General features: G+C 36.0%; 2 protein-coding genes across 3 annotated transcripts in view; one reads left to right on the forward strand and one right to left on the reverse strand.

Moving 5' to 3' along the window:
• The window catches only part of LOC107554954 (leucine-rich repeat neuronal protein 3-like), a 14,160-nt gene extending 7,931 nt beyond the window's left edge, over window positions 1–6,229 (forward strand). Inside the window, exon 2 of the mRNA XM_016237633.1 lies at window positions 3,388–6,229. Coding sequence (XP_016093119.1) covers window positions 3,740–5,806 — 2,067 coding nt within the window. The 5' untranslated portion in view covers window positions 3,388–3,739 and the 3' untranslated portion in view covers window positions 5,807–6,229. The remainder of the gene's footprint in view (window positions 1–3,387) is intronic.
• The window catches only part of LOC107554956 (mitochondrial inner membrane protease subunit 2-like), a 93,068-nt gene that overhangs the window by 12,358 nt on the left and 58,314 nt on the right, over window positions 1–22,396 (reverse strand). The gene's annotated exons all lie outside the window — the stretch shown is intronic.

Here is a 22,396-nt window from a genome sequence, read left to right on the forward strand (position 1 = left end):
TTAAAATGGGTTCTATAGTATTTTGTCGCGTCACATCCAATGTAGACACAGTGAGAGCCACGCACGCAGATGCACGTGAACTCTGAATTCCGTTCACTTCCGCAACTATTTGTGCCTGAAATACTGTGCCCTGCAAGTATCCTTGTAAACAGTTGCTCATGGCTTAGGTGAAGGGAAACAATTGAGAAAAAATATGAATGTGTGTAACAGTATATTGGTTCACTTCATACACAGCAGTTTAATGTTCCTGTTGCTTTCTGTCAGGAACGTAAATCAAAGAACAAAACACAAAGAAAAATCACTTTTGTAGCTTTAACACAGATGAATTAGATTTAATTTATACAGTGAAGACTATGCAGTGTTATTTTACATTTGATTATTCAATTTCTATACCTGAATACTGTTAGACTTACCTGAAAAATATAAAGCACTGCTTATTTCATTTGTATCTTTGTTCTGTTATATTTATCTATGCTTGTAATTTGTTTATTTCCTATGCTGATTTACTCGCCTACAAAATCACACCAATCATAGATTATTTTTTCCCCAAATAGAGCTATTGAAGTCATCTGATTTTTTTTTCATATCGCAATATATATCGCAGAAAAATAAAATATCGCAATGTGAGTTTTTTCCAATATCGTGCAGCCCTAAACACCACGTCCAATCACATTAGACGAGCAGCAATAACTGTTGTATAAACCACAAAGAATCACTGATAAAATCATGTCATAATAGTGTTTAAGTTACATTATATACATCTCTCCAGATACTGTGCATCTGTGTGCATGTGAGCAGAAATAGTCTGCCCCTTTGACCCTTTCAAGCATTCAGCTATAGAAGCACTATACTATTTCAAACCCCTGTTTCACATAATGAAGTGAGCACAACACTCATGAACCACAGCTGAGGGCTCTCTTAGTTAAGAAGGACACATACATGAACAAATCAAATTAGTGTGTGGGCAACTTTAGCGCAAAGCCCTTAACAGAAAATGGACGGAAATGGGAAAGATGGAGAGAGCAAGCGAGATGTGTGTCCTTGTGTGTGTATCAATACTTGTTCACACTTGTGTTCAGCTCAGTGCATCCATGTTGTGCTTGTCATAGCAACAAAGAGCATGTTCTCTGCAGATAATGACAGTTTATCATCTGTTAAATAAATTAGGTATTTGAGAAAAACTGTTTTTTTTTAATTATGAGACAAATTTGCAGTTAAAATCAAAGTGAAGGCATTAAAGTGTCAAGAAGTTATATATTATATATAACAGTGGATGAAACTAATATGAGATATTTTAATTATTTATATATAATTATTTTAATTTTACACACAAACTAATATACATCAAAATTCCATCAATTCAAAATTAAAAAAGATTTTTGATTGTATTTATTTGACATTTATATTTAGAAATATATGTAATTGCTACACACACTTTAGTTAGAATATATATATATATATATATATATATATATATATATACACACACACACACACAAACATTTTTTTAAAAGAAATTAAGAATTTATTTAATAGAGATATTTAATTTTATTTATTTTATAAATCTATTTATTTCTTTTTAATTTTAGATATTTATATAAAACCAAAAATAAATAAATAAAATAAATATTGACATCTATGCAGAATCGATTTATGTCTTTTTTTATCAGTTATTTTATGAACTGATTCTTTAAAACAAATCGACTTTCTAACACTGTCTATATTGTATGTAAATATAAGAGATGAAAATAGGAGAGCAAATCTGGATATCTTGCTTGGCTGTAAAACGGTGCACATAAAATGTAACATAAAAAAAGTGATGTTTTTGCTATTTTTCAACTAATTGCTTGTTGAAAAGCAACTGCTTTTAGTTTGTCTCTCCTCAACATGGCAACACACCACCTAATTGTCATACATCAGACAGTAAGCAGCTTCTGAAATAAGTTTACAACCTCATAATTTGTATGGTCGTTGGGATGAATAGTGATCTTTGCACAATCCTGGCAAAAAAGCAGACCAAACAGATGGCTATGCAAGGAGAAAGGAGAAAAAAAATGCTCCCACCTGCTTGTGTTGACTCGCTGCCATAGTCGGACTAACATAAGCACACTGTCCTACAGGAGTTCTTTTGCAAACCTGCTCCTATAGTGATACTGACAGCTTCATCTAGCACAGGCAAGCGGCTTTGTGCTTTCTGTCCTCAAGGTTGCAAGCCAATAATAATTTCAACATATGGAGTAAGATCTAGCAAATACACTGAGATTTTCTGTGTAAGCACCCAAATTTTTATATTTATATTAGGGCTGTCAATCAATATCATTGAACATAAACCTTATCAGAAACCTCATAGTGCACAGCAATCCATTTTGCAACTGAATTAACAATCTGTCCAAGACAGAATTAGAGTACCGTATTTTAAAGACACCCTGTCAATTTGATTAAAAACTGATTTATATTAAATGCTGTGTTGAAAATCACAGACCACATCAGATTTTCGTCACTATATAAAAGGTTAAAGAGCAACTTACTGGGTTTTGCTCACTGTGTAATGCATTCAAATATAGTTTTAGTTAACCATACAATAGGTACAAAGCACAGAGTCTGAGTTCATAGGCAAATTTATTTTAAAACGTCTTAATTAACTTACTGTGCCCACTAGCAGCTGCCACTGAAAGACAAAATGCAGTGGTTATCACTGAGCCCTTTGGGATAGCACTTCATTGCGAAATAATTGCCCCTCTGTGCATTCAGTTGGCTTTAATGTCTATTTATGAGACAATAAAAACCAATGTTAGCAATGCCCTTAGTATGCTTGAATAACATGTTTGTAAGAAATGCAAAAACACTAATTAAATGCGCTATGTATGACAGGATAAGTTGTTAAACTGGTTTCCATATAAATGTGGTTAAAGTAAGTTATTATATTCACAGCGCATCATAGCGTAGAAATGAAAGCATGTTTTAAGTGTCTGGCCAGTCAGTCGCCAAATAAAGCTCATTATCTCACAATTACAAAATGATCTATGACAGAAGTAAGATGGCATAGCATACTGATGCTCTTATACGCAAAACCCAGTCATACACTAAACAGAATGGTTGTGATGTATGCAGATTTTCTTAACACCTGCCCTCGTGCACATAAAACCTCCTTGACATTTGAATATATTGCAAGAGCAGTCCCAGTGGTCACATGATAGATGTGGGAGGGGTAGACATATGAGGTCAAACCAGCAATAATGTATTATTTGATGGCATGAAAAAGCAATAATACCTTCACTCGTATGGTCTAAATATATCATCATGCTCCTAAATGCCAGTATGGCTCTTCTTGACACTAATGTGTCACCGTATTCATTTCATCTCTCTCCTGTCTCTTATTTTCCACAGATGGGAAGTGACGAGTGTGACTGATTGAACATAATAACGATGGCAGACAAGTGGTCCGTCCCCCACAGGAACCTAAGCTCACCCTGCAAATTTCCACTTTCCCCATTTCCATTCCCCTAAGGATACGCTGACCTTCACATATGCAGCCTGCATGACAACCCAAAACAGAGTAAATTGAAAGGTTGCTACTCTCCGTCAAGGACAACAACAGGCGAACTTGCTCTTTGGGGGACTTGCCATCAGCAGAAATACACCCTGTTGTCATAACAAATGATTCTGTGTTTGTGAATTTAACGCCTTTAACACCAGACCCCATAAGGACCAATTACAAGCTGAAGAGAGTAGGACCAAGATGAAAGATTTGCTGTTTGCAGTTTGTTTGCTGGCGCTGACTAACTCAGTTCAGGCCTCCGAGTGGAGGGCTGTGTGCCTCAAGCTGTGCAAATGTGAAGTCCGACCCTGGTTCTCTCCCTCGTCCATGTATAATGAGGCTCCAACTGTGGACTGTAATGATCTAGGACTTCTGTCTCTGCCTGAGAGGCTGCCCTTAGACACACAAGTACTTCTATCGCAGGCCAACAACATCGCAAAGATTGACAGTCCTTTGGACTATCTGGTAAACCTAACAGAGGCAGACCTATCTCGAAACAACATATCCTCATTGAGTGATGTCTCTCTAGGTCACCTTCCACAACTTCTGTCTTTGCACCTAGAGGAGAACTGGCTAAGAAGCCTTCATGATAACTGCCTTGCACACTTCCCAAACTTACAGGAGCTCTATGTTAACCATAACCTTCTCTCCTCGATCAGTGCAGAGGCTTTCCAAGGGCTTAACAAGCTCTTGAGGCTCCATCTTAATTCAAACCAGCTGAGGGCCATAAGAACAGAGTGGTTCCGGGACCTTTTCCAGCTAGAAATCTTGATGATAGGAGAGAATCCAATTGCCAGAATACAGGACATGAATTTCAAGCCCCTTATCAATCTCCGCAGTCTTGTGCTAACCAGAATTAACCTAACTGAAATCCCTGACAGTGCCCTGGTTGGACTCGATAAGCTGGAAAGCGTGTCATTCTATGATAATATGTTCCCAAAAGTACCTCAAGCTGCTCTCAGACAAGTGCGGAACCTCAAGTTTCTGGACCTTAACAAGAATCCCATAGAGAGGATCCAAAGGGGTGACTTTGTGGACATGATCCATTTGAAAGAACTTGGCATTAACAGCATGCCGAAATTAGTTTCCATCGACAGCTTTGCTGTGCACAACCTACCAGAGCTGACCAAAATCGAAGCGACGAACAACCCCCGACTTTCCTACATCCACCCGAATGCATTCTCCAAACTCCCAAGGCTCGAGTCCTTGATGCTGAATAGCAATGCGCTCCGGGCCCTTCATCATGTGACGGTGGAATCCTTGCCTAACATTCAGGAGGTGAGCATGCACTCCAACCCTATTTACTGCGACTGTGTCATCCGCTGGATCAATATGAACAAGACCAAGGTCCGCTTCATGGAACCGGATGCCCTCTTATGCGCAGGGCCCTCAGAGTTTGAAGGTCGACTTGTCAAGCATGTGCATTTCCGTGAAATGGCGGATATCTGCCTGCCACTAATATCTCCGGAGAGCCTTCCCAAGCAGGTCAATGTGGGTGCCGGGGATTCGGTGTCTCTGCACTGCAGGGCGTTTGCTGATCCTGAACCTGAGATCTACTGGGTCACACCTTCAGGAGAGAAGATTTTGCCTCAGATGATTTCCAAGAAGTATCACCTGCATCCTGAGGGATCATTTGACATTTATGGCATCACAGAGAACGAGGCTGGGCAGTACACCTGCGTGGCCCACAATCTCATAGGTGCGGACATGAGATCAGTCTCGGTCGTAGTAAACGGGTACTACCCGCTGCCAGGAAAAAATGAATCCCTGCACATCCAAGTCAAAGGGACTGAGCCACATTCGGTGAGGATTTCTTGGGTGCCACCCAAGGGCAGTCTTGTGTCAAATATTAAGTGGTCAACCACATCCCAGCAGCGCTCCTTGCAGTTCACCGCCCATGTGTTGTCAGATGTAAAAACGTTCAACCTCACACACTTGCAGCCACTGACGCAGTACAAGGTGTGTGTGGAAATTACAGACCTGCAAAGTAGACATTTGAAAAACTGTGTGAATGTCAGTACTGCTGAGGTTTCAATTGGAAAAACTGATTATGGTTTTGATGACGGATTGATAATCAGCATAACTGCGCTGCTTCTGATTGTGTCTGCGGTGGCCTGTTCGTTCATTTGCATGTTGCGGAGAAGTGATCACCTTTACAGGAAATTACGGAATCAGCAGTCTGAGATATTACCTTCACACATTATACCAATCTGGGGATCAAGGGCTAAAGCCAATGATTCAGAAACAGACTACAAAAACTCAATTTGAGAGAAGAGCAATGGTTTGGGATGCAGTGGACACAGGACTATGTGTCTCTAATATCTCTCAATAATCTAATACCGACTCACACCACTGGATCATTATGAAATGGATTCTGTGTGGTTTGTGGTCCAAGACATTTCTTGCTAAATCTGACATTTATTGCCAAAAACCCACTAATTGTTTAAATGTCACACTTCACTGGGGAGCATGAAGAGAATTGTTATTTCATGCGGGATCAAAGAACAGCACATGAAAGGTTGTGCTTGACTATTTACACAGAGCGCAAAGCCTCAGTGGCCTAGTCTTTTTATTGTGGGCTTGTAGAAACACTACTTGTGCTGTGTCATTGGTAAAATAAACAATGTCAAGTTTATGATGGACTACGCTTTGTAGAATAGATCATAACAGGACATATGTACGACACTTTGTTATAAAATACATTTATACAGAAAATGACAACTTGTTTTCATTGTAATTGTTTTACAATTGACTAATTAAACTGTCAACTGAGAAGACATAAACGTAAAAGAAGAGATGAGATGATCGAGATGAAAAGAACAACATGAAGTCACAGTTACACGAAGTGTATGTGAAAATACATCATTAAGTTTAAAGGCCTTTTAATGTGGCAAAAACCCATGTGTATTTTAACCAAAGTCTAAATTTCAGATAAAAATTACTTTTTGATATTTACAGAAACACAACAACAGAGGCTAGCCCAAAAATTGGATGTGCCTGGGAAGTTGAAATTCGAGAAAATAGTGGAACACGAGGAGGTGGAGTTTGTCAGTGTGAAGGTGGGGTTTGTGGGAGAAAAAAATTCACAGAACTCATTGACTTTAAGTCACATTATCTTCTCTTTCATTAAAAATCCAATAGGAATTCCAACGCTAAACTCCCACAGGTGATGAATTGCCGTCACAGAACGAATGATGTGGAGGATTTATTAGACTTGCATGCTCATATATCACTGGGGGTTTTAGCACCCAACACAGGGGCTTTTAGAGTTGGGCTATTTGTCACCTACACAACAGCTAAATTATGTGCCATTATAGCAGTAGGTACCGAATAGGTCAGCAGGAATGAGCTGCATCTGGTCTCTCTGTTTCACATTGAACCCACAAACCCACAAAAGTTAAAAAGAAGATACCTTACCTAATTCAATTCAATTGCTTTATTGTCTATCTAAACTACTAACCTCATGAGGCAGTTTTGACGTGTCATAGTATTTTTTTGTCATGTTGACACAAAATTTTCACAAAAAAAAAGGTGTTTTTAACTGTCATGTACGAACTTCAACTCATTAGTGCATTTTATTTGTTTAAGTCAAAGTCAAAACTTATCATTAACAGTCTTCAAGTTGGATATTGTGACTTTCTGAGTTGAATTGAAAACAGCATTAGCAAAGATGGATAAATGACCATATGAAGTGATAGAGGATAGAGTGCCTCCTGCAGGCTGAAATCACAAGAGGGCAACATGAGACTCATTCAATCAACCATAACTTTCATCAAGAACAAGGACACTATAGACTAGCATTTGCCCTATCAAGAAAATCAATTCACTCTCCATTAATTTCCAACCACATAATGTCGCAATTAATATAAGGTATATGACACACTGTGTGTGAACAGGAAGACGAATTACCTCTTAATTAAGTGATGTGCTCAGCAAACTGAGAAAATGGGCTAGTTCTTCAGGAACATTAGTTCAATTAATCTTGATTATCTCACCTATCACAGTGTTTATGTCCTTCTTTCCATACGGTCACGCCATGATCATGCAACTGAAAATAACTTTATTAATTGGCTAATACGATGAACTTCCAACATCAATTTCAAGCTTCACCTGGTCTGATTACTATGCATCGTTTGTGCCATAGCATCAAGTTAACGCTGACACCCAAAGACAATGAAAGTTAAAGCGATAGTTCACCCAAAAATGAAAATTCCATCATTAATATCTCACCCTGATGTAATTTCCAAACCTTTATGAATTTCTTTTTTCTGTGAAACACAAAATAAGATAATTTGAAGAAAGTTAGTAAATAAACTGCTTTGATGACCACTGACTTCCATTGTATGAAAATACAAAACAAAACACGAAGACATTTCTCAAAAACTCTTCTTTTATGTCCCACAGATGCATTAGATTCAGATTCAATCTGATTTTTTTATTGTTTTATTGACCTTTCAGCATTATTACAGGTTCTTAAAGATGACTGTCATTAAAAACACTGAATTATTTTACTGTAACCATGGAACATCAGTACCAACAATTAAAAAACAACAAAAAATTGACCAGTACTTAAAATACAAAAAATACTAATATAAAATCCAACATCTCATTTTACAAGGCCAAATTCTAAAATGTACTCATTTAGTTTTCAAAGTATAATTTTTGATATTCAACAAGAACAATTTAGTATAATGTAGTAGTTAATAAATTATCTACAAAATAAAATATGTGTTTATTCATGCAGAAATCATATAGAAATGATATATCAATCATGTATTTCAACACACAAACACACACACACACACATCCATCCTGAGCAATAAATAGAATATTCTAGAAATTTTATATATACATTACATTCTTAATTTATGAACACACACACGTGCGCGCGCGCACACACACACACACACACACACACACACACGTGTGTGTATATATATATATATGTATATATAAAATTTGAGGCATCTCAATTTATAGATATTACAACAAACAATAATATGCAATTATTTGATTATACTCTAGTAATATTCTAGAAATTGTATACATTCTTAATTTATTAACTTAATTCTTAAATCACACACACACACAATTTGAGACTCTCAGTATATATATTAGAACAAACAATAACATGTAATTATTTGATTAATTAATACAATTAAATTCCCATACATATAAGGAAATAAATAAGTCTACACACGACGTTAACCTTTGACTTGTAGTGTAAAAGTCAGATTTAATTAGGAAAGATATTAAGACATGACTGTGCCTCTTGGCAGAGCTGGAAACCCTGTGCTTAGCGCTCCACTTTGATGGCACATTTTGTAATGAATAATTTACCTGGTTTTAATGACCCTGTAAGCCGACCCGTTCAAGCAGCGCCATCGTTCTGAACGAGGTGATTACAGCAGTGAGCCAGTGTGAGACGCCAAGATTAGAGAAAAAATGAGCACAGTTCAGGGGGAGGTTAGCGAGAGCCTAGTGGCAAACAGCTATTGTATTAGTATCAACCAAGCTAACAAGATTTCTTGGCCTTGGCACTGAACAGGTGTTTCATCTTTGTTTAATGATGACTGAAACACCTTTTTATATAAAAATTGAATTAATCTACAAATGCCTGTATGTGGCACGGATGTGGTCGCAAGCCAGTTTGTCAATCTGTCCAAGGATGAAATGGAAAAGACGGGCATGTTTGGACACAAAAACACTTCAGTAACCCAATAAAAACAAAAAATTTACAGAGAAATCATCTCTAGGAGCCACAAATATGACAAATTTGCTTGGTTTCATCAAAAACCGAATCGATCGAAAAGCAAAACCTGACAGCCAGAGCTCTTATCATGGCAAATGATATGTTTCGTGAATTATCAATACCTTATTGCCTTGATTCGCCCGGTGAATCCTATTTACAGTTCATGTTACTGCACATAAACAGACACATTCCACGACAATGAGTATTTGGACAATACGTGACCAAAACACATCCACTGTCCTTTCACTCATTGGCTACAATTTCTGTAGAGTCACTGACTGAATCATGCAGGGGAGCTTGACAGCTGCAGGCAAGAGCCGATGAGATTAATCTCTAACATTAAAATGTCAATTTATGTCAAGACTGATTAACAGTGATTAGCGGTGTCATATCAGTTCCTTCCAAACAGATGGTAGTGTTTTTACTGTCACCTAAAGCTGTATATGAAGGGTGGACATATCATTTTGAAAATGTTGTTATAGTTATAATGTATATGCTTCAGAGATAAATGAATGAATGAATGAATGAATGAAAAAGACCATTCGACTGAAAATACAAAATTATTATATACATTAAATTCACTTTGGTCGGAGATGGCAATGTACCGTTTCTACAAAAAAATTACAGCATGTCTAAATGTGCATTTGGCATTAATTAATTATTAAATTTATTAAGGTGCTGTAAACCGAATCATATAGTTTTATTTCTATTTTTGTTTTGTTCATTTTAGTTTAATTTTTAGTAATTTTGTTCTGTGATTTTAATTGTTTTTGAAATATCATTATATATTTATTTTATTTTATTTTTCAGTTTTAGGTGTTCTTTATTTCCAGTTATTCATTTTAGTGCTTCAACTTAAACTTCTTTCAGTTAGTTAACTAATCGACATTCCTAATTGTCGTTTTTCATCTAATCATTTATTTCAGCTTTATTTCAATTTATAATTTTTTTTGTTGAAACCTGCAATACTATCCAATTTTATATATGCTAGTTTTTTAGTAAATTAATTGTAATTGAATTTACTGTAAATTGAGACAATGAATCATCTTGTAAATATGATCTTTCCAACATAACTTGAATGCACTCTTAGTTTTGTGTTACAGCGAACAGAAGTTTAATTTTAAGAAAATATTTTTGCACTGCTGTTTCCCACAAATCCTTTTCTATGTGCAGAAAATATATATTTTTACTTTATTATAATTTTTTTTGATGTCCTTCAGAGACTAAAAGGAAAACAAAACGAAGACTGATATTTATGTGCCGCATAACCATTTAAATTATTGACGACATTTTAAGGGTCTGAAAAGTAAAGGCTTTCAACAGGAAGATTGAACAAACAATGGCCGATGGACATTGTTTAAATATTTCATGCTGGAATATAAAACGACTATTACTGTGCAGTGCTGTTAGCCAAACTCACCGTGTTTCAGTGATAGGATCCACCGCCTGACTCTAATTCTGTAACTAAAGACCATTAGCCCTGACAACAGACACAAGAAATAGACATACGTCAAGCATGAGCAAAATAAACTTCAGAACGCAAACAACGACTCAGGTCATGTCTTCCAAGATATCATAGTCATAATACAGATCTGCTTCATGCACTCCTTCACATAATAACACTATACATCACTCCACTTCCCAATAAAAACAAGCTCACACTTCATTTCATGTGCACTCATTTCAGAGCCGCTCCAATATATGAACAGATCTACCCTACTTCAAGTGGAAACGCTGTATGATTTAATGTGGACAGACTTTTGCACTTTCATTTGGACGAGGATTTGTGAGCAGGCCTGTGTGATTTGATTCTATACGTAAAGGGCTGCTGTTACTCGCCTGATGAAAAAGGCCATCGATTACACGGTGCAGCTACATTTTGAGCACAACAGAACAAACTCCGTCACCTGTGAAAAACTATAGCAACAAAGCAGAAGTGTGAGAAATTCAGGCTTAAAGTCACAGTGAGGTACAGCGTGACAGATACGGCTGAGTAATTCTGAAGCAGTACAGATGGCTAAAGCTTCATGTGTCGGTCCGTCAGTGTGATAGAGGAATGACACCACATCTTTACATTGCTTTTTCCCCCTTTTTTTAAAGCACGTAGTTATATGCATCTAGACTTTATTTTGTTGGTTTCAGGTGCTAGTGAAAGCAAGAAAACTGACCGCATGAGATAATATTCTTTATAAAAATGTAATATGACAGTGTCATGGAATAATTATGGTATCAGCTGTAATACCATTGCATATCATGGTCGTAGATCTTTCATTAGACAAAATAGTGTGTCTCACTAAATATATATCTCACTAAAGCACTAGTGAAAATGCTTCTATTTTGCACTTTTTAAATGTTATATTTATTATATTAATTACATATTGACTTTTTAAAAATGCCTTATTTAACATTATTATAAAACGAATAAGGAATATTACAGATATTTGATAATAAAATATTTGATTGATTGTATAATCAGTATAATGGAAAAATTGCATTCAATTTGAAAAATGCAAAACAGAAGCATTATTATTATTATAAACAGCAACAGCAATAATAATATAAAATGATGATGATGATGAATATGTGATTATTTGATTGACTGTAATTAATCAATTATGTTTTTTGCAAATCACGTGTAGTTAAAAAATGTGTTCAATTAAAAAAAATGAAAATGCATAACAGAAGCATTAATAATAACAACAACAATAATAAACTCAATAAATATATTTAATATGTGAATAATTAAACTATTGTAGGTTATTACTCAGTTAAGTAAATAATAAGTCATCTATTGCCAACTAAAAGTTCATCTTAGTTGCAATTTAATAACACTATTAAATGTAAATAAATCTAAAATCTATAAATATATCTATAGCATTATTATATTGTGATGCCTACATTTTAATTTTCAAAAGTTTTATTTTTAATTTATTTAATAAAAAATATTATAGTATTTGAATATTGGTCATTAAATAGTTATTGACCATAACATTAAAATAACTGTCTGGTTTATTGGTGTCAGGAAGAATTTTAATTGGTGCAAATATATATGATGCTTTTCAATTATATCTGGTGTTTTTCAGATATAAAAATTTTCTGAATAAAAATGCATTTTCAAAATTAAAAATGGCCTTGAAATTCAGATCAGTATTATTTTAGTGGTTTTATACTATTATTGTATTTATTAATATTTTAAACCAGCTTTATTGTTATATTTCAAGCTCATTTTAGTAATTTATGTGCTTTTTTCATTTTTTATTACTTTTTGTACTTCAGTGTAAACTTGCCAAGGCAACTTTTCTAATTTTCATCCATTTTTTGGGGGGTTTCAACTGGAACAACAGTTTCAGAGCTGGAGCGAGTTTTTACATTTTGATAAAACATTGTGAATACAAACCTTTATTTTCATTTGCAATAACATGCACTATCAGTAAGACCAGGAATGATAAGTTTTATTTGGATGTTCATGCTGTCAGTAAAGTCTTGCCCAAAGGCCGCTCTCGAGCCTACAATCTTTGGACTCATCTTCAAACCATTATTTCACACCAGTTTATAGCCTATGAGTCAATTCTGCCCACTTCTCTTGCAAAAAAAAGCCCCGTCTCTGCTTCATATCCATATATCACCTCTCTCATTCTCCATCTTTCCTCTCTCTTGAGGAGAAAGCAGTAATGCAGTACAGGACCCGAGTATCTCTGAAGCAGCACCGCGCTCACGCTCAGCGTCGGGCTGTGTGCCATGTTCTCAGCACAGCTGCCGGGATGCAGGGAGCACTAGAAGATGGATGAAAGGATGGACAGAAAATGACTGAGCGTGGCAGGGGAAAGATAAGCGCCAGACGGAAGGCTCTAGAAGTCGGACAGGAGCAAAGCAGGTGAAACATCTTTCAGCGGTCTGAAAGAACAGCCACAGTCTGGAGGCACTGACACCAGCCAGAGAGTGTCGGCGTAGGACTTAAACACAAAGATGAGTCGTGTCCCTCGTCATGTGTTTTGTTAATACCCTCTGCTGTCACCAATGATCGAAAGACACTGAATCAAAACATCCTTTCTATGAAGCGCAACATTTGTTTGCAAATAAATCATGAAGCTTTCATGTCACATTTATGAAGGCTTTAATAAATGATGCGCACAAGTTTATAGCCCTTGGTTGATGTGAAGCTGCATTGTAGAACTAAGGACTTGTAGTAAGACAGATGTACTGTTTTTCTGGAGAAAAACAATAAAATGTGTTGACGGTAATGCATTTACAATGAAGGTCTGTAGGGCCGGTGGGACCAGCATTGCAAGTGTTTCTCTATCAACAAGTTTTTTATTTTCCAATACAGATATGTGTAAAACATGTACAAAATACAAACTAATATAATATATAATAATTGACATTATAACACAACAATTGCCTGTCCAAAGTATATCAACGTCAGTGGCGAGTGGTGACTTTTTTAACCGGGTATGCTGAGTGATAAGACCTCCCCAACCCCCAATGATGTTTGTTATTATTACAATTTTATATAGCCCACATTTTTATAAACTTTTTTTTATTTTTTATTTACCGCTTAGGCAATAACGTATATCTTCAACATACGTTGTCTATGACCAAAAATGTAAGAAGATATGTTTTCAGTGGACTTTTAAAATTTGCTTTGCTTGAGAAAACAAAAATATACAGTTCCAGTGTTGTTTTTCTTTTGATTTAGTCGAGTTGGTTTTGCATCAAACACAATATGATTTTCGGCAATCGAGATCTGACAGCAACAGCACATTTTTCCGCTTGGGGGAGCGCTTTGCGAACAGCTTACCTCGTGCATTAAATCAGCCGCAGACCAGCAAATCACTGAGAATGCGCTATAATCCTGACGAGTCATAGCAACAGAGCGCAGACGAGAAAGCTGTGGAGAATCCGCTCACCCGGAAGCAACCGCAACTGGTAGATTTAAAGAAAATTACTGCCGTTTGGCAAAAAAATCATTGTACGTACTTATTCCTAACTCTTTAAGCTTTAAGTTACATTTCAAATGACAAGGGATCAATTTATAATCATGTTTATATGAATTATCCCGTGAACTTATTCTCTCAAATGGCCTGGGTATGCGGAGCATTCGCAGCTTATATAGACGGAATGCCACTGATCAACGTGTTATTGTCATTCCTTTGAACCGATTTTCAAATTACCATACATGTTTAGTCCATTTATGCCACAAAATATTGAAAAAAGGTCATTCCTTTTTTTTTATCTCGCAACTCCAAGTTTATATCTCACAATTTTGAGTTAAAGGTATAGTTCACCCAAAAATGAAAACTCTGCATTAATTACTCACCCTCATGTCGTTCCAAACCTGTAAGACCTTCCATCATCTTCTGAACACAAATGAAGATATTTTTGATGAAATTCGAGAGCTTTCTGACTCTGCATAGACAGCAACGTAACTGACACGTTCAAGGCCCAGAACGGTAGTAAGGACATCATTAAAATAGTCCATGTGACATCAGTGGTCCAACCTTAATGTTATGAAGCTACGAGAATACTTTTTGTGTGCAAAGAAAATAAAAATAATTACTTTATTCAATGATTCCTTCTCTTCTGTGTCAGTCTTCGATGCGCGTTTATGACAGTATCAGGAAGCATTTGTGTGTATTACCCTCTGCTTGCAAACAAGCCACAGTGCATCCGGGTTCTACCTCAGAATACCGGCTCCTGCTTCACCAGCATCACACGCATTTGTTGTAGAGTTGTTATTTTTGCTTTCTTTGTGCACAAAAAGTATTCTCGCAGCTTTATAAAATTACGTTGAACCACTGATGTCACATGGACTATTTTAACTAGGGATGCACCGATACCGATACTGGTATCGGCCCGATACTGGTCTCCTGTACTCGTACTCGTTAAAATGCCCCGATACCAAATGCCGATACCACACAGCATGTGATAAGCGCCATATTCAAATAAAGAAACACCAACAACAGAACAACAGACAGCAGAAAGGAGTTACGGATGTCTACTACAAAGTATATGTATGCAATGAATACAATGTTAAACATTCAGTATTAACGCCTGTATAGCTAGTGTGCGCGAGCTGATAAACAAAGCACGCTGAGTGGATTGAGCGTGCGGCGGCGCATCAGGAAGCATTTGTGTGTATTACCCTCTGCTTGCAAACAAGCCACAGTGCATCCGGGTTCTACCTCAGAACACCGGCTCCTGCTTCACCAGCATCACACGCATTTGTTGTAGAGTTGTTATTTTTGCTTTCTTTGTGCACAAAAAGTATTCTCGCAGCTTTATAAAATTACATTGAACCACTGATGTCACATGGACTATTTTAACTAGGGATGCACCGATACCGATACTGGTATCGGGCCCGATACTGGTCTCCTGTACTCGTACTCGTTAAAATGCCCCGATACCAAATGCCGATACCACACAGCATGTGATAAGCGCCATATTCAAATAAAGAAACACCAACAACAGAACAACAGACAGCAGAAAGGAGTTACGGATGTCTACTACAAAGTATATGTATGCAATGAATACAATGTTAAACATTCAGTATTAACGCCTGTATAGCTAGTGTGCGCGAGCTGATAAACAAAGCACGCTGAGTGGATTGAGCGTGCGGCGGCGCAGATGCGCGAGCTTGTCGAGTGAATATATCTTTCTCACAGACATCACTGGAAAGTTTGTAGTTCGGTCGGATATGTAAAAACAAGTAAAACAACGCACAAGTTACTTAACGGTAGGGAGAGAGAGAGAAAGAGAGAGAGAGCGCAATTCTGTTGTGTGATCTTTGATGTTCACTCACTTAGCACACGCACGCATCATTTGGATTAAAACTGAATCGTAAAAATAAGACCATTTATAGGGGCATTCACTATAAACATAATTTATTTTCACCCTTAGGCATACACGACTTTCTGGCAAAAGTGAAACTAACAGCCTGTGTGAAATGCGCTAGATTGTACTGTACTTGTCCCTCTCATTCTGCACCAGTACAAATACCTGCACGCGTTGTGCGTGTTTTGCTTGCTTGAGTGTTTCTGCATTATATGAGTGGCATTTGGAATATAAATCGCTGCATGTTTCAGATGAAAAAACGCGACTTCTTTTTCTGAAAATATCAAAGTTAGGAGATTTATAATGAGTGGTTCCCTGCATTATTACAGCAAACAGCAAATTTACAGTGAAAGTAACAAAAACTTGTAAAATACATTTTAATGGGCATAATTAAGTGTGAAAATAACCGAAGGATATACAGTGAAACCAAAAATGATTCAGAGACCAGATATAATTTTTGATATTTTTTTACTAGTGGGTGCAGGACACTATAATTCATTGATGTAAGTGAGGACAGCAAAATAAACTAAACTGACAAATCACTACCAGTGGACTACCAGTAAAATTGATACAAATTTGGGTCCAAAGATGATTCATACCGAGTCTGGGAAAAAAACTTGAAGTTGAGGTTTGCATGAAGCTGGGTGACAGCATGCCCAGGAGACTACAGGCTGTCATTAAGGCTAAGGGTTGCCCGACTAAGTATTCATAGTTGTGTAAATACTAGTTTGGTTGATTGTAATCTATTACATACCTTTCTATCAAAATTATCTAACATTATCAAGATGAATTTGTTCTGACACAGTTTAACTGTGAGTTCTTGTCATATTTTATTACCATTTTCTAAACTATAGCGAATAAACTTTGATAATGTGAGAAATGTTTAAGGTGTTTTGGTTAGACTATCTATTTGATAAATTAAGTTAACCAACTAACATTATACATACTCTTTTGGTTTCTGTACCCAATATTTAAAAAATGTACAAATGCAATAAAATTATCGCTATCGGTACTCGGTATCGGCAAGTACCAAAAATAAAAGTATCGTATCGGGCGAGTACTGGAAAAAGCGGTATCGGTGCATCCCTAATTTTAACGATGCCCTATTTATCTTAATTTGTATTCAGAAGATGAACGAAGGTCTTACGTGTTTGGAACGACATGAGGGTGAGCAACTAATGACAGAATTTTCATTTTTGGGTGAATTATCCATTTAACATCATGCAATTCAGATTTTTTCCTCTGCAGATTGTGATTTTTACACACACACTTCTGACTTCACAATAACAAGTTTATGTAAAGCAGCTCCGACTTTCTCAGAATTGTACGTTTAAAACAATTCTGACTTTATTTCTTCCAATTCATGGTTTATAAGCTCTCAAATTTGAGATAAAATCAGTTTGAAACTATTCTGACTATTTCTGGCAAATTATTAGTTACAAATTTATCTCTCACAATTTGGACTTTTTTTCTCAAGACTGCAAATTTGTCATGGTTTGGTCAGGCACTTTACTCAGAGTCTCCTCACTTCTGCTAATTTTCACAAGTGTTTTGTTAATAGAATATGGACTGAGTTTTTATTCATGCACGATGCGCACACATGACTCGATAATGAAATTCGTTATTTATTATTTTCATTAGCGTTTTTTTTTCTGTTTAGATGTTGCAGTCCTAGTTTAACTGGTACTTAGCCTGGAATGTTTTTTAACAGTTGACCTCAAATCTGCTACATAAAATATTGGACTGCATTTAAATTAATGAGAATCTAAAGTGCTTTATTTGTCAGTTGACTGCTGAGACCTTCTACAGCAAATACCCATCAGTCAACCAATTAATCAGGAGTGCTGCATTTGCATTCATTTAAATAAACTCCAACGCTGTCTCCATTCAAACATGTCTCTTATAAGGCTGTTTACATTCAAGGGTTCCTGTCCACACTGAGTCTTGTTTTCTGGGAGATAAGTGCTTTTCTGTTGCCTCAGTCACATTTCTTTTCATTTCATGTTTGAATGTAAGTACAGGTCTGAGAGAAGTAGATAAGTGTGTTCTTCTTATGCTTACGAGGGATTTATGCAGGAGAGGAAGTTCAGTTCAGACACACTGTATAGGAAGGTACAGAAATATCTATATATAAACAAGTGGGCTATCCGTGAAAGCAACCGTACATGTGCACACGAGATTTTGTGGGTGTCTGAAGGAGACTTGAATAAAAGCTCTTTAGAATTTCTAAGTTTTAATCCAAAATGGTCCTTTCAGGGTGTTGTAGTTTGCTATGATTAGTTTAATGTTCCTACAACACATGCTCAACTTTGAAACATTCAGTTTGAAGTCAAACTTGATTAATGACATGAAAGTCAAAGGTCCATGATGCCTATTGATTTAAAATACATATTGACGAGTCAAAAATTTCTTAATGCATGTTTCTGTTCTTATTGTGTATGTTTCATCAGTCAAAATGTCATTGCTTGCTCCGTATCTTTCCGAAAATGTTAACCAATACCCAAATAGCAATGTTTTAACATTCAAGTCTGGCTCCATTCTGATATGTAACACTTTTTAAAGATCCAATCAACTCCTGATGGATGTTGGAAGCATTTAAAAAAAAAAAGAATATTCCATTCCTTTCAAAAGTTTTAACACAGATGTTTAAATCATTAAATTAAAATATAATTAAGATCCAATCAACTCCTGATGGATGTTGGAAGCATTTAAAAAAAAAAGAATATTCCATTCCTTTCAAAAGTTTTAACACAGATGTTTAAATCATTAAATTAAAATATAATTAGTAAAAACAAATCACAGGTAAGATGTAGAATATGAAAACACTTCTGTAATTTTTTGCATTTATTTTCTACCATACATGTTAAAATCTCTTTACTAAAGCCTGTTTAATCCTCAATATATTAAAAAAGTGAATTACAACTTTTTATCTCACAATTCAGACTTTTTCCTCGCAATTCTGAGATTATATCTCACAATTATGACATTTTTCCACACGATTTTGAGATTAAAACACTTAGTTGTGACTTGATTTTTGCAATTTCGAGTTTATATCGTACTGTATGTAATTTCCTAGAATTGTGAGTTTATAACACTCTTGCTGTTTGCACTGATAACCAATTGACCTTTTGCTAAGCCTTGCTTTTCGTGGTTTCTCTTGCTAACACAGGCAAGCATTGCAGAACATCCCATAGGAATGAACTGGAGATTTACGTGAACAGTGTGATTTACTGTATGTGTAAAATGTGCTCATAAAGTGGTCAAATTTGATCTGACATTCTTCTTATGAGGCCTGGAATGAATTGTGACAACACACCAATAGTCCACAGACTTGCATTTAAAAAAATGGAGGGCAGCAACTCCAAAAACAAAATTGGAGTGCGATAACAATTAAGTTAGGACTGGTTAGTATTGTTTATTGTTTCTTGTAAAATTTGTATATTTTATAAACATTTTATATTATACCCATATTTGTCATTGAGAAACTCACCGATATGGCTTTCTAAAATGTGCCAACAGAGTATAAGTGCTTTCCCCCCCCCCTGGTAACACACTTTTAGAGGTCACCTTGACAGCTATAATTGTCAACACCTTTAACATCTTATTGGTATAGGCTAATTCAGTTTTTTGTGTTAATAGGCAAATGGCTTTTGGTAATGGGACATCGTCCCATGATGCCTTGCGGGTTGATTTCAGAAAATGTCGATGGTGGATGTATTATGTTAATGTATCTATAAATGTGCTCCCTAGTTTCTCATATTAAAAACATAGTAATGTCCTCCACTCCCTGCAGTGACATTGTTATGAGCAAAACCGTCTTGACTCTCCATAAACTGCTGAAGAAAAAGAGGGTAGAACAGTTTGCGCTTGTAGACACCGTTTATATTTCCATTAATAATTAATTTGCTCAAATCATATTGTAATATTAATGCCCAGATTGGGAGCTGGCTTGAATTCACTTGTGTAACGTCTGCGTGTTCTCAGTATGTCTGTGCTCTGAACACTTGTCAAATCTGAAACTTTCATTGGGAACTTCAGCTTCACAGACTTGAGTTTCTCGTTTTTTGCCTAGTTTAAGCCTAGTGTAGTTTTAATCGAGATTTTCCTTTTGAAGTTGATCTTTGTCTGGGTTCAGGCTTACAGCTCCGGGAACATTCTAGCCCCAGGTGACGTTAGATGCCGTAGAGAATAAAGAGGCTGACTTTATCCTGCAAATCTCTCCTGACACAGTCCTGGCCTTGTATTTTGTGATTGGTGGGGACTTGTCGGCAAAATGAACCGAAGAAAGATAGGAGAACACCTCAGGATATCTTAACTGTGCACTCTGCAGGCCAGTATATAAATTCATAAATACATGTTACAAATGCATGTTGCAAAAGTGGAAAAAAATTTAATTGAATTATTAAATTAAATAATGCTTCTGTTTTACATTTTTGATTTCTTTTCTTTACACATTATTTGTAAAATAAATTATAAATAGAAAATATTATAGTAGATATTATGGTTAGTGACCTTCAATCAATCAAATATCAATCATATATCTTAAATATTATTATTATTGCTTCTGTTTTGCATTTTCAATTTTTTAAATGTAACACTTTTTTTTAATTACACATGATTTGCAAAAACTTAATTGATTAGTTACTATGTAATTGATTACAGTCAATCAAATATTCACATCTTCCTCATCATTTTATATTATTCTTGTTTATAATAACAATCATAATAATAATACCTCTGTAAAATATAAAATAAGCATGGGGAAATAAGCATGAACTGAAATTAATTAAATATCCAATACAGATCGATACCAATATTATCTCTTCTAAAACTGTGCATCACCAATGAAATAAGTTGCTTGCACTAGTGAAATAAACAGCTTGTAAGCTGACTTTAAGTGTGTTTGCACAACTGGTGCAAACCCAAGTATATCTGACATCCACAGTTCAGTTCTAACTTCATTAGATTTTTCAGTGGAGCATGTTTGATAACCATTGTCTGGCATGTGCGTACGATTTTAGTATTCAACTCTTATGACAGCAAACCAGCCTCTTGTGAAAATGCACACCACTTGACAACATATAAAGCTTTTCTAAAAGCATTTTCCACAGGGCATTGTTAAGTTTTACCAGTACAACTGAAGAAACACATGAATAAAAGAGTGAAGCTGGCATCTTTTCCCCTGAGTCACCGCATATTTACAGCTAGCGCTAGTCCTCACCATGCTCTTTACCTTGATAAAGCAAACAGACCACAGTACAGAACCAAAAAAATCAATCTGCAAAGAGACCTGAGGTGGGTGGAAGCAAACTCTTAATAAAATCCCAAAACAACCTAAACAGCTTTGGACAACAGCCTCCGTTAAATGACTAATTACTACTGCTAATGCTGTTAATATTTCTAAATGCTCACCTCATCTTTAAAAATTAGTAAAGCACTGAAAAATGTATCATAGGATTCAGTGCATTCTGCATGTTAAATCACATTCCCTTTAACAAATTCCTTGATGTTTTCCACAGAGAGCATCTTTTAGTTGAGTCATGCTAGTTCTTAGCGTTTTTGACATCAGCGCTTAGTCATGCACATCACGCAATGTTGAACTGTGACTACCGGCGTACCGCTTCATGACGGCCCTTCAAAGGAAAACTACAATCACCATGTGTGACGTGTGTGTGTGTGCGCGCTGTGTTTTCAATGCATCTCTCAAGGGATCCTCAGATGTTAGTGCTAAATTATGCTCTTCTGGTACTTGACAGCATTTTAAATTCCAACAAAGCAATGAACTTAAAAGCCAAGTCAGATAAATGGAAATGCCAACTCAGTAGGATCCATCACCAAAAGCAAAAACTACCAATCACGGCAAATTATATTCCATCTAAACTATGCAGACTTCATCCACGAAATATGTACAACAACAATAAATAGGCTACCTACTTTGAATTATAGACTTGTACATTATTTTTTAGCACATTCTGTAACATTAGGTTGAAAACTATTTTAGTTTTTAATGTGCCTCTGCTCTACAAAATCTGCTGTGGGTTGAATACTGCATTCATACTCAAATCCATTCTATAATCTTTTCATTTAGCAGTGCTAATATTGTGCGTTCTACACTTTTGAGCACACTACTTGAAAAGCTGGAGCCTTGCAAACTTGAGATAATTATGTACACATTAGGTCTATAGTCAGCAGTTTGGGACATCAGTATCAGCGGAAGACCATGTGTGGCTTCACAATTTTCAACAGACTATATTAAAACGAGATTAAACTAAAAT

The sequence above is a fragment of the Sinocyclocheilus grahami genome, unplaced genomic scaffold (assembly GCF_001515645.1).
Source record: "Sinocyclocheilus grahami isolate Dianchi unplaced genomic scaffold, SAMN03320097.WGS_v1.1 scaffold520.1, whole genome shotgun sequence".
NCBI classification, from domain to species: Eukaryota; Metazoa; Chordata; class Actinopteri; order Cypriniformes; family Cyprinidae; genus Sinocyclocheilus; species Sinocyclocheilus grahami.